Source organism: Zalophus californianus, chromosome 2 (genome assembly GCF_009762305.2).
Source record: "Zalophus californianus isolate mZalCal1 chromosome 2, mZalCal1.pri.v2, whole genome shotgun sequence".
In the NCBI taxonomy this organism is placed as follows: Eukaryota; Metazoa; Chordata; class Mammalia; order Carnivora; family Otariidae; genus Zalophus; species Zalophus californianus.
The window spans coordinates 5,279,070-5,306,670 of NC_045596.1; the positions used below are offsets into that span (position 1 = coordinate 5,279,070).

General features: G+C 45.1%; 2 protein-coding genes across 4 annotated transcripts in view; both read left to right on the plus strand.

Annotated features, from left to right (window-relative positions):
• EVC2 (EvC ciliary complex subunit 2) overlaps positions 1-27,601 on the plus strand; it is a 128,764-nt gene that overhangs the window by 25,569 nt on the left and 75,594 nt on the right. For all 3 annotated transcript variants that reach the window (XM_027599895.2, XM_027599896.2, XM_027599897.2), the window contains exons 7-9: positions 2,594-2,647; positions 19,642-19,776; positions 23,047-23,186. In XM_027599895.2, coding sequence (XP_027455696.2) covers positions 2,594-2,647; positions 19,642-19,776; positions 23,047-23,186 — 329 coding nt within the window. The remainder of the gene's footprint in view (positions 1-2,593; positions 2,648-19,641; positions 19,777-23,046; positions 23,187-27,601) is intronic.
• LOC113925264 (SWI/SNF-related matrix-associated actin-dependent regulator of chromatin subfamily E member 1-like) lies at positions 5,177-6,478 on the plus strand. Its single transcript, XM_035726322.1, has one exon. The coding sequence runs from the start codon at positions 5,255-5,257 to the stop codon at positions 6,476-6,478; it is 1,224 nt and encodes a 407-aa protein (XP_035582215.1). The 5' UTR covers positions 5,177-5,254.

The following is a 27,601-nucleotide window of genomic DNA, read 5'->3' on the forward strand; positions in this document are numbered from 1 at the left end:
TGGGAGGCCAGTACTTGCTGAGTGATTATGTGCTGGAAGTTGACAAGGAGCTCCTGTACTTTGTTCTCAAGCTGTTTCATCTGGTTGGACTTGACCATCCCTCGGGTGACTGTGAGGCTTTCCTCCATGACCTATAGAAGGCCAAGTGTACGTGGGGCTGAAAATGACCCAAGTCTGAGTCTGCACATGAGAACAGTGGTTTGCTCTGCTTGTCAGTCGGTCCCAAGACGTCTTATATGACAAAAGGGGAAACAGTGACAGTTACTTAAACAGGCAAGGGCCCACCAGGATGGAGTCCTCCCGGTAGAGAGGTGATGGCTGACACTGGAGCCCCTGGGAACCACTACCCAGCTGCGTTTCAGAATCAGCGCTGAGTCTTTGGGCTTCAGTGTCCCCATGCCAACAATGAGAGGAGTAGGGAGATTCTCCCCCAGATCTCTTCTCCTAGCGTTTTAGAATTGCATGAGCATAATGGAGGAGACAGTAAGAGCTGCCTGTGGCTGGCCATGGGCCGGAAGCACAGGTCCCCCTGATGCGTGGTCTGAAGGTCAATAGCAGCCTCAGGCGATGTCACAATGCCTTTGCCCTTCATCTCACTTGGTCTCATCACGGGGCATTTTGTCCCGCAGATCATCACAAATAGAAGGGCAAATGAGAGACCGCATTCACATAGCTTTTACCACAGTGCATTGTTAAAATTGTTCTGTTTTATTTTTAGTTATTGTCCTCAGTCTCTTACTGTGCCTAACTTACCCGTTTAACTGGATGTATGTATAGGAAAGAACGGTGTATCTAAGGTTTGGGACTGTCTGTGGTTTCAGGCATCCTCTGGGGGTCTGGGAACACATCCCCGGCAGGTATGGGTGGGGGAAGACTGCCATTCCTGCTCACGAATTGTCTAGCCGGAGGTGGTACTGTCAGACGTGCATCGCGTCTGGGTCTGGAAGCTGCTTTCTCAAACGCGCACGCGTACCCCAGATTCATATGGGGTTGGATAAAATAGGCCCCACGCGATGGATGGTCCAGAGGGAAAGACCTAGAGCAATCATGTCCAGTTTCTTACAGTATATTATGGAAACGTCCTGCTCATCTCACATAGCCATCCCTGGATTTCACTTGGCCAGCATTTTCTGATTTCAGGCCGTGATCTAAAGCATGTTTTGCAAGCCTTGAAGTTTCTGTAGTAAGCACAGGGGTGAGGATTTACGGTTTGCAAAGAGATGAGGTCAGGCTTCATAGCCCACTTGCAGCTTCTCTCTGCTTAGACCTCAGGTTTCAGAAAACACAGGGAGGAGGGGCCCGGGGGTAGAGAAGGAATCGAACAACCTGATCGAATGTGGGCTTCTGTATGCAGCCTCAGGCGTCTCCCCGAAACTCATAGGGCATCGTGAATACCCCCAAACAGACGCAATCCAGGAATGGGAGGGGACAGGTGATTGCTTCATACGTGTCTTTTCTTTAAAGACTCATATTTAAAAAAAATTCCCTTTTCTCCCTAAACAAGGGCCTTGTAGTGTTTTTATTTCCTTTCGAAGCCTCCACTAGGGTGGTCCTGCTGGCCCATGATGGGTTTGGGCTGCCCTAGTGCTGTTATGGTAAGAACTCTGGGGCGCGGGTCGGGGCTCCACCTTGGATGGACCGTGGCCAGGTTGGAATGAACAGGGGTTGCCTCGCTCACTGGACTTCACGCTCCAAGCCTCGAGGTCGGGTTATACACACTGATACCACCACGGCCAGCACCGACTACGGCCAACAGCAGGAATACTTTTCAGGGCTCACTCCCTGTGCCAGGCACACTTCCAGATTCTAGATTAGCTAATTTAATCCTCACAGCAACCGTACTGAGTTGAATAGGTTCCCATTTTACGGGTGGGAAAACGGAGGCACAGAGAAGTCAATGCCTTGCCTGAAGTCAGACTGCTGGTGAGCGATGGGGCCAGCTGTGAGCCCAGGCAGGCCGGCTCTAACCACTGCATTGTACTGCCTTTCAGTTGTCAGATCTGCCTGCGTCCTTGGGACGATGTGTGTTGCGGGGCGTCTTCTTGCGTGCTTGGACAGATAGCTGGCCTAACACCCTTCCTTTTCCCATAGAGCAGAGGAGGTTTGAAGGCAGGAGGAACAGACCCATGGGGCGGTGGGACTTGGGGGAGGAGCACATTACATTGGGAGGTGGCCTCAGCAGAGCCCCCGCTCGCTGTTGTCTGCACCTTTCCTGAAAGAAGCATGCCAGAGAGGTCGAGCGGTTGGCTGCTCTGTCGCATGGCTGCTGAGCTTTGGAGTGGGTCCTCAGCCCCCATCCAGCTGACCCCAAACCCCGGCGTTTCACCAGAGGTCACACGGCCCATGCTTTCTCGCCAATTAGGGAAACTGGTGTTTGGATTCACGCAAGCGTCCAGGAGAGAAGGAGGCCCTGCAGGCCCACAGACCTTTCCCCCTGGAGGGACTTTTAGACCCTCACAAGCCCCGGCCCCCAATAGTCAAGGGCCTACTGCAGCCCCAGACACCGCTGGTTGCAAATACACAAAATGATACCCTCTGTGTCAGGCTCCAACACCTGTTGACAAAAGTGTTTTCTTTTCTTTTCTTCTTCTAGAACAGAACCCAGCTAAAAGCCTTTTTCACCATAACAGCAGAAGAAAAGATAAAGGTAAGAGCAAAGACTTGAGCTGGACAGCCCCCTGGTGCCCTCCAGTGTGTCTTTTTCTGCCTCTGGTGTGTTGGTGCCTGGCTGTCCTCAGAGCCAAAGGGAGGGGGCGACTGCTGGCCTTGGTAGCGCAGACCACCGTGCAGTGTGGGGTCCCCCAGTGTAGCCAGAGGCTGTCGGGCTAGTTGTCTGGATGGCCCCTCCATCTGGGCGAGAAGGGGTTTCCTCACCTTATAAGCACACTTTGCATTGCTTCAGCACCTGCTGGGGCCAGACATTAAGCAATTGACATACGCTGAATTGTGTGGTCTTCACTGCAATCCTGGGGGGTAGATTCTGTTTTAAAATCACCTTCGTTTCATAGATGGGGAAACCATGGCACCCATAGGCCAAGTAATTTGCCCGAGGCCACCCAGCTAGTGTGTCAGGGCTCCCAGGACCACTCCCAGGCTCAGTGATTGACTAGGAGGACACACAGGACTCCATGTATAGTCATACTCATGGCTGATTTATTACTGAGAAGGATGCAGAGTAAAATCAGCAAAGGGCAGAGGTGCAGGGGGCAAAGTCTGCAAGACACCAGGCCTCAGCTTGCAGAGTCCTCTCCCGGTGGGAGTCACACAGGATGCACAGAGTTGTCCAGCAGTGAGTGTGACAGCACAGCTCATCAGAGACCAGCACCAGGGTTTTTACTGGGGGCTGGGCACACGGCATCCTCTGCGTGGCACATACCATGGTTCCAGACTCCCAGGAGGAGTGTGTTCAGTGTAAACTGCGTTGTTTGCACGACAGCTTAGGTGCAGCGAGCCGCTCTTATCAGGGAATGGTGGGAACCCTCCCGAAATCCAAGTTTCTAGATGCCAGCCAAGGCCCCGCCTTGCATGCTGGCCTCTCAGAGGATAGCAGTCTTGGGCGTGCTGTGTGTGTGCTTCCCTCAGGGCTTGGAACCAGGATTTGAACACAGGCACTTTGGCTCCAGAGCCCTGTTTTTGGGCAGTGGGCCACACCACCTCCTGGGGAGCTGAATCCCTGCCCCAAAGAGATGGAAACAAAATCCAGGTCTGGCTATATAACAAAGGGAGGGTTTATGGTGGGGGGCGGGGGATTCAGGAAGACAGGTGCCGACTCTCCTCCTGGCTGGTCTGTGCCCTCCTGGAGGGTGGGGCTGTGTCCGCTTCATCCTTGTGCCCCACTCTGTGCCTTACATTCTGGGTGGTGCTCAGTAGGTAAATATCCCTTGATTGAGCTGATTGTTGATTGTCATCAATGCCGGTGATTGCTTCCTGGTGGGGTAGGTGTCTGGTTGCTGCATGATTGTAATAGAAGTCAGAGAACGTTCACTTAATTGATATTTATGAGCCCTTCCTTCATGCCCCAGGCCCTCTCGTGTGGCGAGATGGGCCACACCCTGGTCTTCGGGGCAGCCTCCCGCCCACACATTGCCTTCAAGGGCAACAGGAGTAGGTACCCGCTCTGGGGCGTGGACCCCTGGGCGCACAGTTTGGCACTGGAGAACTGGGTTGGATTTCAGCCCTACGGCCCCTGGTCCAGGTGACCCTGCACTGTGGACCATGTTCAGGGAGATCACCACTGAGCGGGAAGATGAGGTATACAAATGTGATGGCCTTACACTGTTGTGGGGACAGCAAGTTCTTGGACCAAAGGCCTAGCTTTGAATCCTTGCCTGCCCACTGATTGTATGTGACTGTGGGTATGTTCCTTACCTCCCTGAACCTCCGTGTCCTAGCTGTGAAATGAGTGATAATAGTACCCACTTCCTAGGGTGGTCGTCAGAGTAAACAGATTGATATGTGTAAAGCACTTGGCACAGTGTCTGGCGTTTTGTAAGTGCTCAGTAAACGTCAGCCGCTGTCTTTGCTGTTATTATTATTATATGCACGTGCAGACACAACCCCTCTGCGGGTGTTTTGTGAGCATCGTGATTCGTGACCCCCCATCCATCGGCTCCTTTGTTTTCTGTTACATTCCTGAGGGTGAAACTGGCAGGTGTCAGCCAAGGAAGGCAAGGCCCCAGGGAATTGCTTCCCATTTCGTATCACGAAGTTCTCTTGCCCTTTCTGTCTGCTGCATGAGGGGTCCGGGAGGAAGAAAACATCCCACCGTACGTGTTGGACTTTGGTCTTCAGGTTGTGTTGGAGCTCCCCATAACTTCTTGTGTTGATCCCATACGCCCTTGAAAGGGCTGGGCGCTGGGGCAGGGACCCGGAGAACAAGAGTCTCGGATCTAATTAAGAGAGAGACATTTAAACCAACTATTACATCTCCCAAATTCATGTAGAATGCAGTTCCAATAATAATTTTAAAAGGATTTGAGGGGAGATAGGTGATCAAATTAATCAGAGTTTCACCTGAAAATATAAATTTCCGAAACTATATGAGAACATTGTGACAATGAAGAGTAGTGTAGGAGGATTTGCCCTAGGAAATATTAAAGAATTATAAAGCTACATTAATGTAGTGTGCAACTGAAGAAAAGCCAGACCAGGGCGTGCGCGGGACAAACGGAAACGAGGCCGGGGCTGCGGGCACTTTTTCTGCCCGCGGTGTCTCAGATTCATTCTTAAGGAACTGAGAACTTAATCTTCCAAAATGTCAAAAAGACCATCTTATGCCCCACCTCCCACCCCAGCTCCTGCAACACAAATGCCCAGCACACCAGGGGTTGTGGGATACAGTCATCTCGCCTACAACAACTACAGGCTGGGAGGGAACCCGGGCACCAACAGCCGGGTCACGGCATCCTCTGGTATTACGATTCCAAAACCCCCAAAGCCACCAGATAAGCCGCTGATGCCCTACATGAGGTACAGCAGAAAGGTCTGGGACCAAGTAAAAGCTTCCAACCCTGACCTAAAGTTGTGGGAGATTGGCAAGATTATTGGTGGCATGTGGCGAGATCTCACTGATGAAGAAAAACAAGAATATTTAAATGAATATGAAGCAGAAAAGATAGAGTACAATGAATCTATGAAGGCCTATCATAATTCCCCCACATACCTTGCTTACATAAATGCAAAAAGTCGTGCAGAAGCTGCTTTAGAGGAAGAAAGTCGACAGAGGCAGTCTCGCATGGAGAAAGGAGAACCGCACATGAGCATTCAGCCTGCTGAAGATCCAGACGATTATGGTGATGGCTTCTCAGTGAAGCATACAGCCACTGCCCGTTTCCAGAGAAACCACCGCCTCATCAGTGAAATCCTTAGTGAGAGTGTGGTGCCAGACGTCCGTTCAGTTGTCACAACAGCTAGAATGCAGGTCCTCAAACGACAGGTCCAGTCCTTAATGGTTCATCAGCGAAAACTAGAAGCTGAACTTCTTCAAATAGAGGAGCGACCCCAGGAAAAGAAGAGGAAACTCCTGGAAAGCACAGATTCATTTAACAATGAACTTAAAAGTTTGTGCGGTTTGAAAGTAGAAGTGGATATGGAAAAAACTGCCGCTGAAATTGCACAGGCAGAGGAACAGGCTCGAAAAAGGCAGGAGGAAAGAGAGAAAGAAGCCGCAGAGCAAGCTGAACGCAGTCAGAGCAGCATGGTTCCTGAGGAAGAGCAAGCTGCTAGTAAGAGTGAGGAGAAGAAGGGCGAGAGCCTCCGGATGGAGGCAGAGGAGACACACCTTGAAGAAGCGACGGAAAGCCAACAGAATGGTGAAGAAGGCACGTCTACTCCTGAGGACAAGGAGAGCGGGCAGGAGGGGGTGGACAGTATGGCTGAGGAGGGGACCAGTGACAGTAACACCGGCTCCGAGAGCAACAGTGCTGCAGTGGAGGAGCCACCCACAGACCCCACACCGGAAGACGAGAAGAAAGAATAAATGTTGCCTTGTTTTATGTGTTCTAAATACTTTTTTAAATGAAAAAAAAATGTTTTTTGAGTTTAAAAAAAAAAAAGAAAAGAAAAGCCAGACCAATGGGACGTAATAGAGAATGGGCACAGATGTCCATATAATAAAATGGCATGTCCAATCAGTGGGAAAAGAATGTATCACTCATAAATTTATGGGCAACCGGCTGGATCTTTTGGAAGAAAAATAAAGATGAAGTCCCTCATCAGATTAAAATCTCGGTAAAACAATTTCTAAAAGGTAAATATAGGTCAGTATCACATGATATGAAGAAAACCACAAAGGAAAACCATGGCTTTGAATACACAAATAGTTGAAAACTTGACATTTAAAAACAACATTAAGAAAGGTAAGTGACAAATTTGGGAAAATATTTGTAACAGACATAAAAAAGGATTGACGTCTTTGATATAAAAAGAGCTTCTATTAATAACAAAAAGGAAGTGTCAGATAGCTATGCAACATGAGAATTTCTCAAACACAGAAATTTACAGTGTGTACCATTGAGCACAGTAGAGGGAGCGTGTAACTGTGCACAGAATCTCATGGCGTGTTGACTTGCACTCAGAAGATGGGAGGTGTGCAATCACACATCATCATGCCTACCTTCCCTGTGTCACCTCTTGTATGGATTACTGCACCAGCCTCCTGCTCGTCCAGCCCTCCTCTCCTCTAGCTCATCATCATCACTGTAGTGATCTTTCTAAAACACAAACCTGCTTGCTTTTCCCTTTCTGGAGGGACTCCCCGTTGCCTACTGGATTAAGCCCAATTACCTCAGGTTAATATTCAGGAGCCATCAGAAAGGTTGGCCTCTGCTATCTCCTGGTGCAGCTGGGTCCCTGTGTTTTGCACGCCGCACACTGTTTTGCATATGCATTTTCTTACCTGTGCTTTGGACAACATCCTGCAGGAGCCTGACCAACTTCCGCACCTCTGTGCAGGCGTGCTGGTAATACCCTTGGCTGGGATCCCACGACATTGGGACATCTGATAAGCCTTGTCAGTCTGTGACATTGAGATTAGTTTCCTGGTTGGCATTTAATACATTTTTGTGACATCGGAATAGATTTTTTGCCCTGGAAGAGACTTTACAGATGATTTACTTTCACTTTGAGAGTGGGAAAAAAAAAAAAAAAAAATCAGGTCTGGAGAGGCTGTGGGAACTGGCCAGGGTCCTGAAGCTTGATGACTATGTTAACGGAGAGTCATGCTGGGCAATTTGTTCTCAAATCCTCTTCTTCTCAAGACTGGTACCCTAGCAAAGCTACATTAATAAGTGTGATTCCCTCTACCAGTGATTACTCCTAAACTCTCACTCTTTTCAGGATTGTCAGCTGGGAAGCCCAGAGACTCTGCCCTCAAGGGCTGTCGGACAAAAGTCCACAAGTCACTGACCCCCTCTGCTTCTTGGATCTTTAGCTCAGAGTGAAGGATTTCAACTAAATTACTCCTGAAATCTCTTCCAGAGAAATTTTGTATGGTCTTCTCTTTTCTCCAAACTTTTTCTGTCTTTTGGGGGTAGGTGGGTAGGATTTAATATATGTACATTGTGGACATTTAGAGTAAACGCCCCCTCTATATTACACAGACACTCACAGAGAAAGTTGGAAGAATAAAATAACATTACCTCATAATCCCACCACCGGAGGACCATTGTTAACATGTTGGCTTCTTACTTCTATAAGTCTATGAATTTATTTATTACATAATTGAAGTCAAACTGTATAAACAACGCCTCTTCATGCTTTTATAACTTGCTGTTGGATTATAAGCATTGAAAGCATTCCTTTTGAAAGGCTTTTTTTTTTTTTGGTCCAGCATTGCTCTTCATAAGTGCAGTGATAGAACTCATCAAAGGAATCTACTCTCAACTAATACATGATTAAAGAGGTGGTAATAGCATATGATTCTTTGTCAGAGACAAGCGGGAGAGTTAGGGCCTGGGGATGAGGAGGCTGGGATCACTGAGCCGCTTCTCTTTCCTTATTCTTTCATTAATGAAGTTTATGTAAATAGGCTCTTTGAAATCTGTACTTATAATGATTATCAGTGAAATTTGGCTGCAATATTTCTGGAGGAAATCTCAAAAGTATGATTAACTTGGGGCTGACTTCTAGTGCTCTAAGTGCTTAAATTTCTGCACCTGTCCCTGTGGTGGTGGGCCCCACCAGCACCCAGCCTCCCAAGTGAGACATCCAGGGACATTTTTGGCCCCTATCTCTGGCATCCCACACATTCGTTCCATGCTCAATCACTGTATCCTGTGGACTCTGTCACCTAAATAGTCCCCTAATTTCTACCTTTCCCTCCAGCCTGCCAGAAGTAGCAGTAATAGCTCAGATTTACTGACTGATCTCTGTGTCCTGCATCCCTAGCTAGTAGGGTCTATCTTGTGTGTGTAGTAAAGTACACACACATGAAATTTACCATTATTGACATTTAGTATGTTCAGTGTTGAGCAGACAGCACCACTGTCTAGGTCTGGAAAATTTTCATCACCCCAAAAGGGAGTTCTCTTCCCATTGAGCAGTTGCTCTCCATTCTCCCCTCCACCCTCAGCCTCTGGCAACCGCTGATTTGCCTTCTGTCTCTATAGATTTGCCTGTTCCGGCCATTTCTTGTAATGCAATGTGGCCTTTTGTGTCAGCTTCTTTCCTTAGCATGATATTTTTGAGGTCCATCCATGTTGTTGCGTTTATTGGTACTTAATTCCTTTTTATGGCTGAATCTTATTCCTTGTATGGGTGGACCACATTTTCTTTATCTCTTCATCAGGTGGTGGACCTCTGGGCTTGCCCCATCTTCTGGCTATTGTGAATAGTGCCCCTGTGAAGATTCAGGTACAGATTTTTATTTAGCACCTGTTTTCCGTTCTCTGGAGTATACACCCAGGAGCGGATTGCTGGGTTGTATGGTAATTCTGTGTTTAACTTAGCAAGGAACCATAGGCACTCTTTTAATCCTCATTTTACAGATGGGAAATTTCAGTTTATAGAAGGGGAGGCCGAGGGTCCCATGGTGTGGTAGGGGATAGAGCTGAGAGCTGAACCCCCAAGTAGAGTCTCAGTCTTTACTAGCATGTTCTACTGCTTCCCGCAGCCTTGTTTCATTTCCTCATCCTCTCTTCCTTGGCTGTCACATCCAGTTTGTCCTCCTCCAGGCTGATGTCACGAAGTAGCTAGATTTAACTTTCTAAAATTTCCCCTTGTCCTTCCAGCACACAGCCCTGGGCTCACTGAATAAACTAGATGTCAAGAAAGTTTACCACCGCATGCAAGCGCAGAGTCAACCCTGGTAGCCCACTTAAAGAGAGAGTTTCAGGAAACTCTCCACTTAAATACAGAGTTTTAGCAAACACAATTATAGCAAAGCTTTGTTTCTGCACATATGAAATGGATGTAAGAATTCTGAGTTTATTGTTCAAAGACTAAAAAAGGAGTAAGGCCTGGCCTCTGGCAGAAGTTCAATAAAGATATTGATGGTTAAGGGTATTTTTGAGGAATGGATTGTAAAAACTTTTGGCCAGACACTGGGAGATTTTTAAAATCCTGCCCTACCAGTCAGTCCAGGAGAGTGAGCTATATACTCAGAATAGGAATCACTGTTCACAGTGGCCCAAGACGCTGATGACCCAATGCAGGGCTCCTGGTAAAAGGTCAGGCCAGAGCCTGAGCCCCAGAGAGGCAGCTGTGGTATGAGGGCTACTAGCCCGGACTGCTGGGTGTGAATCCCAAGTTCACTATTGACTAGCTCTGTGATCTTGAGCCGTTTATTTAACTTCTTAGTACTTTCACATTCTAATTTGTAAAATGTAGACTAAAACAGTGCCCATTTTACGGTATTGTGAGAATTAAGTAGATTAATGCATGTAAAGCACTTGGAACCACTCTGGCACTTAGTGTCTGCTCAGTACATGTCAGCTATGATGATCGTGGTGGTGATGATGAGGATGATGGTGATGGTGATGATGGTGATGTGATGCTGATGATGGTGATGTGATGGTGAGGATGATGGTGATAGTCATAATGGTGATGATCATGCTGAAGGTGATGATGATGACAAAGGTGATTATATGGAGCCTTCCTCTTCCTATAATAAAGCTCCATCTTAAGATCTCACTCTCCTTTGGCCATTTACACGGAGGAGGAAATTTGAAGAGCAGAGGCATTTTGGGCGGGTCAGGGGAGCAAGACCTAGCTTAATTTAGCAACACTGATACTGAGGATTGAAAGAAGAAAGTGAGAGTTGTGAGTGGACCTGCCCCAAGCAGGCAATCTCTACCTGCATGCACTTATCACTTGGTATCAGAAAGTAGGGATTGCAAGAGAGAAGGGAGAAAGATGAGGGCTCTGTAGAGCTTGCACTACCTTTGCCCTTCTTCCTAGATAACAGGCATTCATTCCTGCATCGGTGTCAGGTCCTGTTCCCAGGACCTGCCACGTTGCCTCCACTCTTCAAATTCTCTTGGCCATGTGAATGGCCGAAGGAGGGCAAGACTTCAGGTGGAGATTCAGAGAAGGTGGAGGTGGTAAGAGGAAGACAAGCATGGTGGCCTGACCCAGTTGACCAGTTCTACTTCATGAAGTAGGAAAGGAGAAGACAGACAGAGGGAGATAGATCTGTTTCTACCTTTTACAGCACCTTGGGGCCCTGCCTGCATGTAATTCTGGCCTAGTCTTTGTTTCCGGTTCTCATCAATCAGGCAGGTAACTTTTACCATGGTGTGGGAGGTGGGGACTAAAAATGTTTTTAGAAAACCACACAACTCCCTGGATAAAAGCAGTGTGATCTAATGGGTGGAGAGCATGGACTTTGGAGTCCAGCAGGGTTAGCTCTGGTTTTTTAGTTATGGACTTGGATTATTTAATTAATCTCTTCCCATCTACATTCACCTATCAATAGAATGGAGATAATACATCCCCCCACAGGCTTGCTGAAGATTGAATGATGCAAAGCATATATCATACTATATTAGTTTTCTGGGGCTGCCATAACAAATCATCACAAACTGGGGAGCTTAGAATAACAGAATCTTATTCTGTCACAGTTCCGAAGGCTAGAAGTCTGAAATTAAGGTGTTGGCAGAGCTGTGCTCCCTTTGATGGCTTTAGAGAAGAAGCCGTGCCTCTTCCTAGCTTCTGGTGGCTCCTGGAAATCCTTCCTTGGTTGTACCTACATCACTCCAATCTCTGCCTCCATGGTCACATGGGCCTCTCTGTGTGAATCTGTCTCCACATTTCCCTGTCCTTATAAGGAACATTCATTAGATTTAGGACCCACCCTAATCCAATATGAACTCAACCTGATTACATTTGCAAAGACCTTATTTCCAAATACGGTCACATTTATAGGTACTGGGGGCTAAGACTTCAGCATATCTTTTTGGAAGACACAATTAAACCCATTACATGCACCTAGCCTAGGGACTACTGTGCTTTTGGTGATCAGATGCCATTAATTCCTTCTATCTCCCCATTCTTCTTGCTAAAGCTGGGGGGAAAAAAAAAGCCCTTGCCTTCTGTGAAAGAGGAATCTTGAAAACAAATTGCTAATCAATATCCCCTTTGTTCTCTTTAGACACAGATTTTTTTGTTTCCTTTCCATCAATATTTTAATGTATCCTCGGTGCAATGCTATTCATGTTTATACAGTGTATTGGTTTTTTTCCCTTACCCGGTAGGTATACATATCAGGGCACAGAGGGCTATTTTCAGCACAAATGGAGAATTTGCGTGTCATTTTGGTGTTAATTAAAATGTAATATTTGGAATCAGGAGAATATTCAAATAATGGAAACAGAACTGGTTCCCTGACCGTATTTGATAACAGCATCTTTGGACCAAGGTTGATTGATCAATAGCCGAAAAAGTCATATGTGGCATTACTCTTTGATTCAGGTAGCTCCTGTTTCTGACTTAACTTGGCTTTGACTGTTTTGAAGGTCAGGTTGGCCTTGTTGGTCTGTTAGAAAAATTTAACCTTGACTACAGCCTTCATTGTTACCAAAGGAATGAGGACTGCTTTTGTTGTCTTCTAGCCCCTAAGTAATACATTTAATGTTCTCATAATCTACAGTCATTCCTTATTAAACTAGTAGCAGATTGGCTTCTCCAGAAGCAGACGCTGAGACAGAGTTTGGAGTATAACATGTTTACCAGTGTGCAGAAAAGAGTTAATGTATCTGGCCTGAGATTGCCCTCCTTAGAAAGGCCTGCTTGCAAGGTTAGCCCTTGGTCAATGTCTGCAGACTTGGATTTCAGGACAGTTGCCACCATTCCCCAAACTGATAAGAGTGGCTCACTGTGCTGAAGATATTATATTATAAATATAAATAAATGTGTATAAATATGTTATAAACAATATATTTTATTTTTAAGGCCTGCTTTCATTCTGGGAGTCTGGAACTTTGGTACATGCTAGGGAGAGGGTGCCTAAGTGACCAGTCTTGGATAAAAGCCCTGGGCACTGTCTCTCATGAGCTTTGCTGTGTTGTTAGACCCGTTGCTTTAGGAACTAAACAAGTCTTGTGTGATGGCCTTGGGAGAGGACTCGGGAAGCTTGCTTCTGCTTTCTTCAGGATTTAACCCCATGTGCCTTTTCCCTGTGCTGAGTTTGCTCTGTATCTTCTCCCTGTAATAAATCATAGCTGTGTGAATGACTTTAGGCTGAGTGTTGTGAATCCTCCTGGTGAATCATCAAACTTGGGGTGGTTGTGGGGTCTCCCCCCAACACAATCAGTGACTACCCATGAAGGGAAGAAGGAGGAAGTGGGATTGGGCAAGTTGTGTACTGGGCTGACAAAGCCTCACCTGGCAGTGAACTCTGGAGCAAGCGTTGCCTGTCTGAGGGTCACTTGTCAGTCTAAATGGCTGGCCATTATGCCTCTGCCATGCTCTATTACCAGGTGTAAGCTGTCTCCAGGAAGGGCTTGACCTCAGGTGAGGTGGCTCTCTGCAGCTGATCTAGACCATGAAGCTAGAGGCTCTCTATAGGCCACATTGCCCATAGCTGGGCACCAAGTCTTTCCTCGAAGGGGGATCTGAGTGCTGCATTGCCTTGTCTACTTTTAAAAAATATTTATTATTCTTTTTGTTGTTTCCTGGTTATATAAGTAATACATGCTCATGTAGAGATCTTAGAAAACACAGAAACAAAGAAAAAACTCATCAAGCAATCGCTCAGCAGAATTCCAGAGGATATTCTTCACAGGTTATATATATATGTGTGTGTGTGTGTGTGTGTGTGTGTGTGTGTGCATATATGTTATTTTTGTTCTAATTAAATTGGGATTTTTCTATGTATACAGTTTTTAAAATTAATTTTTTAACTAAAAATGTTTTATTATGTCTGACGATTCATTAGTTACATATAACACACAGTGCTCATCACAACACGTGCCCTCCTTAATACCCATTTTGTACCTTCTTTAAAAATGTTACATAAGCATATAAGCATTTTTAAATAGTATTAAAAATTCAACACACAAAAATCGGTTACATTTCTACACACTAACAACGAACAATCCAAAAAGGAAATTAAGAAAACAATTTCATTCACTATAGCATCAAAGAGAATAAAATAATTAGGAATAAACTTAATCAAGACGTGAAAGACTTGTACAGCGAAAACTACAAAACCCTGCTGGGGGAAATTAAAGAAGACACAAATAAATGGAAAGTCATCTTGTTCACATGGATTGGAAGACTTCATAATGCTGTGATATACAGATTCAGTGCAATTCCTGTCAAAAATCTCAAAGTCATTTTTTTTTACAGAAATAGAAAAACCCATCCTAAAATTCATATGGCATTTCAAAGGAACCTGAATAATCAAAAAAATCTTGAAAAAGAATAAAGGTGGAGGTCCCATACTTCCTGATTTCAAAACTTAGTACAAAGCTACAATAGTCAAAACAGTGTGGTACTGTCATAAAGACAGACATATAAACCAATGGAATAGAATCAAGAGCTTAAGAAAAGCCCTTGCATGGATAGTCAAATGATTTTTGACAAGAGTGGAAAGACTAATGGGGCAAGAAAAGTCATTTCAACAAATGATGTTTGGGAAACTGGGTATACACATGTAAAAGAATGGAGTTGGACCCTTGCCTTACAGGATCTACAAAAATTAACTCAAAGTAGATCAAAGACTTAAGAGTAAGACCCCTTAGAAGAAAACATAGGGGAGAACTTCATAACATCAGATTTAGTGATGATTTTTTTGTATATGACACCAAAAGCACAAATGACAAAAGAAAAAAAATAGGTGAATTGAATTCCATCAAAATTAAAAACTTATGTGCATCAAAAGACACAATCAACAGAGTGTAAAGGCAGCCCATGGAAGGGGAGAAAATAACATTCACACCATATAAAAAACTCTTGTCGTCTTAGTCAGTTTGGACTATTATAGCATATTGTTATAGACTGAGTGGCTTAAACAGTACACTTTTATTTTCACAATTCTTTAGGCTGGGCAGTACAAGATCAAAGTGTTGTCAGATATTGTGTTTGATGAGAGCCACTTACTGGTTTGCTGATGCCCATCTTTTCACTGTATCCTTCCATGGCAAAAAGCAGAATGAGCTCTGGCCTCTTCATTCCCTTATAAGGGGACTGAGTAATCGTATTCATGAAGGCTCCACCCTCATAACCTAATTATCTCCCAAAGGCCTCAACTCCTAATACCATCACATTGGGGGTTAGGATTTCAACATATGAATTTTGGGGGACACAAATATTCAGTCCATAATGTCCTATAATTCGATGATAATTTAGAAAAAAACCAACATGTTTGAAAAATGGGCAAAGGATTTGAACAGACATTTGTCCAAAGAAGATATACATATATGTAGTACACACATGAAAAGACACTAATCATTAGGGAAATGCAAATCAAAACCATGATGATACCACCTCATACATATTAGGATGGTTACTCTCAAAAAAATAAAAAGATAAAACAGCTTGGCTGTTCCCCGGCAAATTAAAGATAGAATTATATAATCCTGTAATTTCACTTCTGGGTATATATCCAAAAGAATTGAAAGAGATATCTGTATACCAATGTTTGTAGCAGCATTATTCACAATAGCCCAAAGTGGAAGCAACCCAGGTGTCCATTCAGTGAATGAATGGATAAACAAAAAATATATATACATACAATGGAATTTTATTTAACCATAAAAAGGAAGGAAATTCTGACACATACTACCACATGGATGAACCATGAAGATTTTATGCTAAGTGAAGTAAGCCAGTCAAAAAAGACAAATACTCTAACATCACACTTATGTGAGGTTCTTAGAGGGTCAAATTCATAGAGACAGAAAGTAGAATGATGCATGCCAGGGGCCTGGGGGGAGGATGGAAAGGGGAGTGTGTTAATGGGAACAGAACTTCAGTTTTATAAGATGAAAAATTTTAGGGGTGAATGCTGGAGATGATTTCAGAAAAATGTGATTGTACTTAATGCTACTAGAATGTACACTGAAAAATGGTTACGATGGTAAATTTTATGTTATGTGTATTTTCTTATAATTTAAAATATTATTAAAAAATTTTAATGGTTAAATATTCAGAACTCCAAAGGAAAAGGGAAAACTTAAAATCCCTAGAAAGCAAAAACAGATCCTTTTAAGATGTCATCAGACACATTTATGCCAGAAGACAGTGGGATGGTACCTCCAGTGTTCTGAAGAAAAATGATTTTGGACCTTGAGTTATAGATTCAGCCAAATTATCAATCCAATGAGGGCAAAGTAATAACATTTTAAGACATATGAAATAAAAAAATCTTTTCTAAACAGATTAACTTGAGAATAAATAAATACTGAGAATACTCCACAGGAAAAAAAAGCATCCAAGGAAAAGAAAGAAATGGGATCCAAGAAATATAGTTTTTCTTTAATGAATAATGTGTGACAATACAGAAAGCTGTGAAGAGAGGGCTCCAAATGACAGCAGTGCAGCAAGCCTGGAAAGTAACCAGTCCTAATTAGATCAGAATGTCAAAGCATTCTGGGAATGATGACTTTAAGAAAAAAGAATCCACTCCCTGCAACAGATAATATCATTAAGGAAATGCTATATAACACTGGGGAAAAAGAAAGGCAATGAGAAACTCCAGGAAAAATAAAAAGTTACAGAAAAAGGAGTGTCAGTCCAAATTGAAGCAAACTAAAAATATGGCATGATTTTGAACAATTGATAAAGTGTAAGAAAAGGGACTGAATTAGAAATATACTGCTTTGAGGAGCAGATATATAGTAATACAGAATTACATTTTTTACTTTATTCTTCAGTGAATAACATTTTCCTAATCATCATCATAACAATGTCTTTTAAATTTTTTTTAGTTTTAGTTTCTGGAATGAACCTGTCAACAACCACAAAGAATTGTGGTTGCAGAACAAAATATATATGTTATAAACCTAATAAATTCTGGAAGAAAGAAATGGGAAAGGCAAGTTGGAAGCAAGTGTGGGACACTAGTTTCATTGTCTTTTTTAGTAAGAAGACAAGGAGACAAGAAATAGTCTCTAAATTAAGTGCTATAAAAGTTGAAGTTTAATTTTTTAATTTGAAAGTACAAAGATAGCTAATTGAAAAACTAAAAATAATCATTAAAACTAGAAGGAAGTGTGGAAAGGGATACTTATAGGTTACATACCCTATAAATTTGTAAGGTAAAAATTCTGACCTAAATTCACATCTGTCAAAACAGGAATTCAGTTAATAATATGTAATTTGATGAATCAATAAATAAAGGTACATGCATAATTTTTAGAGTATTTAAATTAACTAACCATTCTGTTAACTAAACCATAAAAACTGAAATCAGTATCTGTTTAAAACATTTGCCCCGGGAAGCTGGATTAGAGTGGATAGGGGAAGGTAACACAGGGAAATTTGCTTTTCTTTTTAAACACTTGACTTCTGTTATGAACTCTTTTTCCTAGTATACATATGTACATTACTGTGCTTTTTAAAAGTAATAAAAATGGTTACATAATTGCTCATTATATGGACTGGATAATTTATAGAAACTTTAAAATATAATCACTTTTTGTTTTGGGGACATTTAGGATCCATACACATTTGTGTTACTTTATATGATGCTCTGCAAAATAACCTTACACATAAACAAATCTTTGTGCATATTTCTAGACCAAAACAACCTTATATATAAGCCTTTATGCATATTTTTGAATTATTTCCTGAGGAGGGAGTCCTAGGCATGAAATTGCTGAGCTAAAGGACTGACGTTATAAAGCCTCTTGTTATGGACACACATATTTTGTCCCGCTTATTTTTGAGTATGGACATTTTGGTGAAAACATTCCAAAGGATGAAAGTGTTATCAAAATGTGAGGCTCTCAGTCCAGGTCTGTTTTTGAGGCCACCTTCTGATAAAATGACTCATTAATGGCCACCATATAGCTTCTCTATTACTGTACCAAAGGAGTTCCCTTCGTTTACACAGCCCACAAAGGAAGACATGGCAAGAATCACTGGTGTTTAGTGAGCAAGTATTAAAGCCAGACACTCTTTTAATGACTTCATTTAGCTTCATGCATATTCTTGTTTAATCCTCAGTACAACTCTTGGAGGGCTACTGTCTCAATTTACAAGGGAAGGAGCAGAGGCAAAGAGAGATGAACTCATCTGACCAATACTACATGACCAATAAGGCAGAGATGGTGCCACACCCAGGTGGTCTGAGTCCTGAGCCCAAGCTTCACCCACTCTGCTGTTTACAGGTCCCCCTTACCTGTGAATAGGAGGTGGACCTGGGTCAGACCCAGTCAGTGCCCACGCAAAGAGTATAATCACACAAATGGAGAAAGAACCCCAACTTACAGCCTGGGACACAGTAAATACTCAGTAAATAATTGTTGATTAATCAATGAGCCAAGCTTTGTGCTAATCTCTATACTACTATTTTATTTAATCCTCATTCTAGGATGTATTTTTATCCCCATTTTACAGATGAGAGAAGTGAGGTTGCCGGATCAGGGTATCACAACTGTTTTGACAGAGGCGGCATTTCAATCCAGATCTGTAGGATTAAAAATCCAGAGCTCTTTCTTTTGTTCAGAGTGTCTTTGGGAGAATTCAAGGAGTTAAGACTCATCCTGTGAAACCCTTAGCCTAGCGGTTCTCAAAGTGTGTTCCTCAGACAAATAGCACAGCAGCAGCCCCTGGGAACTTGGAAAAGCCACTTCTGAGGCCCTGTCCCCAGGTCTAGTGAATCAGGAGCCCAGGGTGGGGCACAGGAATGCGTGTTTCCATAAGTCCTCCTGGTTCAGATGCATGTTTAAGTGTGAGCACAGGCTCAGTCCTCCATCTGACCCTGACCCAATCCAAGTGCTTATCAGATGCTATCTGCTGCTGTGGTCTCGAACCTGAAACTGCAGCGTCTAGCACTTAGCAGCTTCTCATGGCGGCTTGATTTACTCCTGGCCTGCCACGGATGCATATTTGTCCCAGGCTCTCACTGGCTGGAGCCCAGAGGATGCCTCTGAGGAGAGAGAGAGGGCTGGGCGTGTTAAGCCAGGTTGTTGGTTTTGCTTGGCAGCCAGCCGCCTTCCGCTGTGTGACGCTTCCCTGCCCTGTGCATCCTCCAGCATGGTCCTGAAGGCCAGCATGGGCTGTGGGTTTCCCTTCTAATGCTCTTTCGAAGGGGGAGTGGACGGTGTGGGGAGAGGGGAAGCACCCTACAGATTCTGCCCCTGACTCGAAACAGCTCACGGATCCCTAGTGGTGTCTTAGGTTTGTTACAGATGGATTCGGGAATGTACAGTTCTTGGGGGCCTGCCGTATGCCAGACTTGGGGTGGATGGTCCTACTGTGTGCAAGCCATCATGCTGGGTTCCTTGTAGTGTTTGTCCTGCTCAGTGCTTCAGATGCACTGTGTGGAAGCCAGGCTATAAGGAAACAGGCTCGGAGAAGTCCAGCGATGGTCTCAGGCCAATATGGTCTCAGCCAGTGGGACAGAGCTGGGTCCAAAGCCAGGCCCGTCTCGCTGCCTCCGTGCTTCTTCTGCTGTAACTCTTCCTTATGACCTGACTGAAAGATGTGAAATGTGACCACGGACAATTCCCCCCCACCCCGCCTCTGGTCCCCTAGGTTGTCCCAAACCACGGCCTTCATGCGGCAGGATTCTTCACAGCCTCCATCGCCTCCTTCATGCTGACCTGGGTCACGCTTTTCTTCATGGCTCGCTATCAGTGTTTGAAGGGAAGCCTGCTCACCGGACATCAGGTGAGTATCCATGTGCGTTTTGTTCCTGGAGGGTAGTTCAGTTGGCAGTAGATGTGAGGTTGATGTTTATCCTCCAGTTCAGTGGGTCTCAGCCCTGGATCAATGTCCCAGTCCCTGGGGAAATGACAGACACACGCTCATGAACGGGCTCACATGCAGAGACTCTGACCGGACGTCCCAGGATGTGCCCCTGTCATTAGTCATTTTTAAAGGTCCCTGGTTGATTCCAGAAGGTGGCCAGGGATGAGAACCCCTGCACTCTGACTGAATAACCGAGCACCCATCTGTGTGGCCAGCTCTACGTTCATGCCACGCTAATTCAGGCCCTGGTCCACACTCCCTCTTGATAAGTCTTTGGAGACTCACTTCATCCTCAGGGGGAGACTGGGTTCTTCGGCCCGGCTTGGGGAGCCCCCGTGGCCAGCTTCTGCCCACCTCTGCTGCCACTGTCCACTTCCCACCTCAGACCCAGTCCACCCAGTGACTCAGCATTCCTTGAGAGCGTGAGCTCACCACACTCACACCGGAGACCTTTTGATCCTCTCTGCCCTTCATGAGCATAGTTCTGGCTGGGATGGGAGCCCTGTCTCCAGGTTCCTGCACTAGCTTCTGTAGACTCCACCCAGCACACCTCCTAATCTGTTGGGCTCATCTGTGAACGTCTTAATCTCTGTATTCCTGTCTTGCTCTGGGTTCCCGCAGAAGCACACCCTGGGACCAGGGTCCAAATGCAAGTAGTTCCTGGGAGTGGTCCCAGGAAGTATTGGTGCGGGGTCAGGAAGGAAAGGTAGCTGGTCAGGTTACCACTGCGGGCCCCTGGAGCTTCAGCCTGCCCGGGACCTCTGGGGACAGTAGTCACCCCACCTGAGGAGGGAAGGAGCTGGAGTGTATATCATACCCTGTTGGTCATCAGTTGGGGACATGGGGGCAAAGGGGCTGTTAGAAGGTGGGGGAGGAAGGACTGTCCTCCCCACTGAGAAGGCACTTGGAGACCAGAGAATAAGCAGGCCACTCCATACCATTTATACAGACTTTTATTCAGGATAACTTACTGACAAGGGACCAGGTCGGGGGTGATCCCGGCGCTGTGCAGCTATTCCCACAAAGTCCAGACCTTAGTCCACAGGTTTTATAGAGTGAGGGGAGGTGCAGAGCGCACTGTAGTGAGATCAAAGGGTCCACTTATACCTCCAAGAGTTCGCATGCTCCTGGTTGACAGCTACCCTTTCATTAGATCTAATGGAACCATGCGTGCATGAGGAGGGGGAGAGACTATGCTGTCTTTAACAAATTTATAGATGTCCTAAACGAGCCTCCCCCTTCCACCCTTGGTGGGCATTTCTAAGGTATGTATATTAATCTCCAAGCGGCCTGGAACACGGAGCCCCAAGAGAGGACACGTACGAGATGGAAGGCCACAGAAAGAGTCGGTATTGTGAGCACTCCTGTAGGGGTCCGGACAGAGGGGATGTTATTTCCCTTGCATGGGCTCTGAAGGCCAGTGAAAGCCTTTAGGGAAAGAAGTGTAGGTCTTGGCTGGTGGATCTTGGGCTAGTGGACACTGAAGCAGCAAGGGCGACGGGACATGGGTAGAAAACAGATGGTATCTGCCACCATCCCCGCTGCACAGAGCCTGGTGCTTAGAAGGCCCTGAATAAATGTGTGGGAATGAATGAGCCCTTGGCCCGTCAGTGGATGGACAGACAGGAAGGAAATCAGGATGGCAGTTCATTGAGTGAGATGAACTTTGCAGAGCCACCAGAAGGCACTTCGAGGAGTAAGCGTCCGGGAGGGCTGGAGCTCCTGTGACTCAGTGTCACCCAGGGCCCCAGCACCTTGAAGGGAACATCTGTCATCTCTCCCCCTCACTTTATATTGAGGAAACTGAGGCCTCTGAAGTTAAACACTTGCTTCAAGCGGCCAAGTGTAGGCTGGACCTGCTTCTGGGGGCCTTGTCTGGAGGCTGGAGGTCCTGTCCCTGTTCACTTGGCGTCTGCTTCCCAGAGGAGAGGATGGTCATTTCAAAGTGAGATCAGCCCACAGTGTCCGTGGCAGGCAAAAGGGAGGAGGAGGAAAAGGGCCCCTCTCATCAGACCTTGGGCTTCTCTCCCAAAGCCATTATCCATCACAGAAGAACAAAACTTCCCTGCTGCTTTGATGAAGGAGCAGGAATCATTTCCTGGAGATGAAAGGCTGATTGTTACACCTGCAGAGAGGAGACAAAAGCATTGATTTAAGGTCTGAAGACCCTTGAAGTTCACAGAATGAACTCTTTTCACATTTTACTTTATTTTTGGAAGTCTGAGGCAACCAATGAGACAGTGTGCTATAAAACGCAAGACAGACTTCTTCACCACTTCTGGCACTTCACTCCTTCTACCCTAAGAGTTAGATCGATTTGAGACCAGATTCCAACCCTGACTCCTCATGAGCTGTGTGAATGCAGATGACGTTATTTTACCCCTCTGAGCTGCGGTTTCTTATATGTAATATGGGGCAACAGTACTTTGTTGTGACAGTTTTGTGATAGTAACACATACAAGGCACAGGGACAAGAATTCTTAAATATTAGCTATAGTTATCACCCATTTTGCAGAATCAACAATAAGGATAAAACAGATACATCTATCCAATCATTGGGTTGGGCTTAATTATCTCCCATGTCACTTCCATTTGACAATTCTATATTCTAATTAGAAACCAGCCAGATGCCTGCACCTGAAGTCCATCTGCCAAGTGGAATTTCTCTCTGCACGATGATGATGGTGATGGTGATGATGATGGTGCTGATGATGGTGATGATGATGATGGTATGGTGATGGTGGTGATGATCATGGTGGTGGTGGTGGTGATGATGATGGTGGTGGTGATGATGGTGATGGTGGTGGTGATGGGGTGATGGTGGTGATGATGATGATGGTGATGATGGTGGTGACGCTGGTGGTGGTGGTGGTGATGATGGTGATGGTGATGGTGATGATGTTGGTGAGATATTTTTATAGGTCTTTACAGGTTGCAAAGGCCTTTCCATCCATTGTTTTGTCTATATGGACAATAACCCTGTGCAGGGCTACTACAATTATGATCCCATTCTTTGATGAGAAAATGGAGGCCCAGGGAAATGCAGTGTCTCATCTGAGTTTACCCTGCTCACAAGTGATGGGGCCAGCAAGGTTCTCTGACTGCAGATCCCTGCCTTCCCTCATGACGTTCTCAGCACATGACATTCACAAGAAGGCCCACTCAGTTGTTCCCAAAATTTCCCTGCAGGTTCAGCATCATGAGAGCAAGCTGGAACACTCCCAGTTCACCTCAGCCGATGGTGTCAATGAAGACCTTGCTCTCAATGACCAAATGATTGACATTCTGTCTTCAGAGGACCCCAGAAGCATGCTTCAAGCTTTAGAAGAGTAAGAATTTTCAATCATGCATATACTTGCATATACTTGCTTGGATGTGATGAATGCTTTAACAGCACTGGCCTGAGAGCAAACACTGAGTACATTTCATTCATTCATTCATTCATTCATTCATTCAGTTAATCATTCATTTGTTATTCAGTAGGCATCATGGAACTACTGCTATGCTTACTATTTGGGAAAAGGGATGAATAAGACATAGTTCGTGCTATGAGCTAATGGGAAAAACAGACACAGAAACAGAAGTGACCATAAAAGTCTGATAAACACCATGCTAAAAGGAAAATCCAGACTAGCTGAGCCATGAAGAGGAAGTAATTACTTCCAAGAGGGTGATGGAAATGCTTCTCAGAAGAGATGATATTTTAACTTGTCCTTGGAGCATGGATGTAGGCTTTCCAAGTGGACTAAGAGAAGAAAGACTTCAGGCAGAGGGAAGAAAGGGCAGATGAAAGGATAGGAAATGAGCAAAGATGCATTTGGTGAAGCAAAGTAGCTTGGTACGACTGATGTGTGGATTGGGGTGTTGAGTACAGAGAAATAAAGGGAGAGGCAGCTGGAGAGAGAGGCCAGGCCAGGCAGTGTGTTTGCTGAACTGAATTCCATTCTTTTTATTTATTTAACAAATACTTATAATGTACCACCTGTGTACAGCAGAACCTAGGGCTGGACGCAGTTCTGAACATTTCATGAATATGAACTCGTAATCCTCGTAGCCACCCTACAGAGCAGGTATTGCTCTTCTTGCCATCTTGTGGGTGGGGACTTGAGAGAGGCTGCAGAGCTTGTCCTGGGGTGCGCACTAGTAAATGAGAGAGCCGGGCTCAAGCCCAGGCAGTCTGGCTGCAGGGCACATGCTCCCCTGCAGGATGCTGCTGCACTGCTCAGGGCTTCTCCTGGGGGTCCTTGTCTGTTGTTGCTCTTAGTTTGTGATCTTATTTCCTGGTCTCCTCCTGTGCCTGGGTAGTTTTGATTGTGTGCCTGACAGTGTACGTGAACATTTAGGAAGACAGTCGAGCACTAGGATGAGATTATCCACTTCCAGGCAGCTAGGTGCATAATTGTGGATTACCTCCACCCAGTCAGAGACTGAGAGACTGAGATCACTCAGAGCAGGGCTTCAGGTCCTTTAAGAGCTGCTCTGTTTAGGGCTTATCTTTACTTTTAAGGCATTTTTACCAACCAAAGCCTCCGGGACTTCATCAGGATGACCTCTCCTTGGAATCCCTGGACTTGAGTTTCTATCTCCCCAGTTCTATAGATCTGTTGAGAATTCTGCAGAGTTTATCAGCCCTTGGGCTGCTTCTTCTGGCATTTAGCAGGTGCCCTTCAGAACGGGGTGGCCCCAGATGTGGGGGTACCTACCTCTCTGAATTTATTTGTACTGCTAGGTCTTGATCTCGTCTTTTATTACTTCTTGTTAGTTCTTGGGTGGTCTCAACCTAATTTTGCTTTTGCCTAGCTCTTCTAATTGTTTTCAATGTGACAGTTTTTCTAAATTACCTGGATCACTCTTAATAAGAACAGAACCTGTCTTTGTATAAGCCATATTCTAGATGATGAACAGGCATAGTCCCTGCCATGGGGGCAGCCTGTGAGAAAAATGGACAGGGAAACAAGCAAGGGCCAAAATAGCAGAGAGCAGTAGCACCACCGAATGGTCCCTGGAGTTAGATCAGGTTTACGTCTGGGTTGTGCCACCACGTGCCCTGGGTCAAGTTACTTAAGTGAAGACTCCGGGTGAAGCAGAGGCTAGGTTGTGGAGGGTTCTGGTTGTCAGGCTCCACAGTGGGTAGATCTCTGAGTCTTCTGCTTGTAGAATATCCAGAGAGGAGGTATGAGAGGGGTAGGCCTTCATGAGAGCAGTGTGATGCTCAGTCTGGGGCCACGATCTTTGGAAGATCCATTTATACCAAATAAACCATCTGAACACATGGGATTCTTTATTGGTTATATTAGGTTTTTACTTCTCGTTTCTTTGCTTTCTTGTTATACCGATGATTATTAGCAATGGGACCACATGGGAACCCCTCAAACTGGATTCCATTTATGACAAACTTCTTCTGGTTCTAGGTTCAGTATGCATAGCTTCACCTGCGCACTTCCCCCTGGGGACTAATTACTGTCAATTTGGAGTCACACGATGCTGATAAGCTATAATGCCTTATATTTTTATACAATATCTTATATTTGTGCAGTGTTTAAAAATGCAGAGTCTCTTTTCTGCATGTTAATTTGGTCCCCATGCTAATGCTCTTTGGGAGGGCATCTTATTTTTAGCATTTGCTAGTTGAAGGATCTGATGCTGTTCTAGGGAAAGAGGTGTATCCATAGTCACACATCTAGTAAGTGACGGGACAGGACTGGAGGTTTCTCTGTGGAATCTCGGCCATGTTTATTTTTCACAAATACTCTCTGAGCCCCAGTTTCTTCACCTCTCGACTGGGGAGACCATAAGTGCTGGGGGATACTGTAAAGTTTAATGATATGACAGGGACTTGGTGGCAGAGTCCTCTCTGGGTCTTGCCTCGGAGCCGGGACTGACTTGAAGGGAGATGAGAGATGGTAGAGAGACGCGTTCAAGTAGATCAGCCCTTCTTGGAGTCTTTCTCAAGAGCGGTGCAAACAGCAACTGAAAAATGGGGAGCTTGGGAGCAAGATCGAGCAGCTCTGGTCCTGTCTCCCGGGAGCCTGGAAATGGTGTGCTGTGGCGTGGAGAGACGGACCCGAGAGAGCACCGGAAGCAGAGAGCACTGTTTCTACTTCCTTAGGGGTGCCTGGTCACTGGTCTGAGAGAAGAGCTCTCTTATGTCCGACTCATGGCACTTGATGAGCAGAGGGGTGTTTCAAGCACAGAGGGATTTCCATCCTGCCTGAGGGCTGCCCCTCCCCAGCCAAGTGCCATCTTGCCGTGTCGGGCCTTCAGCCATGAACGAGCAGGGCTGTCCGTGCACAGAGCTGGGCATCGGGCTTTGTTCCTCCATTTCTGGGTCCAGGGTCATGCAGTTTGGCTAACTGAGCTTTGTGCAGCCATTCGTGTGTGGTCCTTCATTTTAGCTTAATTCCCTAATCAGAATGCCAAGGGCAACAAATTAAAATTTGCCACACTATCCAAGAGGGAGGAGGGAGGATTGGATGGGCAGCGGGGAGAAAGGTGGCTGGTTACTGGCAGAGATTCTTAAATGTCTCTTCTTATATTAAATGGTAGGAGCAGGTGATTATCAAAGTATTTCCTAGCTGAAAGTCTGTTTTCTTCCAAAACGTGGAAACGAAAAGTGGATTGAAATGATTTGGCTTGTGTGATCAGAACCTAGATATTTAATTTGCAAGTAGGTCGTACCCCACAACCTCTGGCCAGAGGAATTAGGGCTGTAATTAGCATATGTACGTATGTTATACATGTGTGTATTACTACACAATAGTACACACAATAGTAACACATAATAGTAACAGGGTATAACATAAATGGTAATAGTACCAAATGGAAGGTATTAATCATCCCGTCTTTGTTGTTGGTTCAAGAAGTGATGACGTATAAGAAGGGTGGCTCAGATGGTTAAGCGTCTGCCTTCGGCTCAGTTCATGATCCCAGGGTCCTGGGATGGAGCCCCGCATCAGGTTCCCTGCTCGGCAGGAAGCCTGCTTCTCCCTCTCCCACTCTCCCTGCTTGTGTTCCCTCTCTTGCTGTGTCTTTCTCTGTCAAATAAATAAAATCTTAAAAAAAAAAAAAAAAGGAGCACGGGCTTCCTTGAGCCCCACATTCTGTGAAATGAACAGGCTGCAATGTGCTTGCTGCTCCTGGTGTGTGAATGCCCTAAGGACATTGAGGTTACCAAGATTTTATTCTTGTAAATCACCTAGGAGCTCTGGAATTTTATATTTATTTCTCCTTGGGTGCCAGTCTTGTTTTGCCGGAAGAACGTTTAACATTGATTATCAAGCATGACCTGAGAGTGCTCAGCTGGAGAGCTGCGTTTGTCCTGCCCCCTCCCCCACTCCCCTCTCTGTTCCCCTTCTCACTCCCCTTGCAGCTCCCCTCCCCTCCCCCACTACCCCATTCCAACATTCCGTATTGATTGAATGCCTGTTCTGTTTCAGACTCTGTGGTTGAATGCTCATTTTAGAGATCCGGTGATTTTTTTTTTTTTTTTTAAGCATAGCATTGTCAGTTACTTTTAATCTTTCCATCTTGACTTACATTCAGGCTTAGGAACTCCCGGAAAGAAAATGTCACGCAGAATGTCAGGGGCTTAGGATGCATGGAAATCTGTGATTCTCTCCCCACTAAAAACAGCTTTTTTTCTCTAGCAAATAATTTATCCTATTTGTAATTCTTATGTGAAGTTTAGCTGAGCTTCTAAATATGCCATTAGGTATCTTGATTGCCACCTCATTTCTCAGACCCG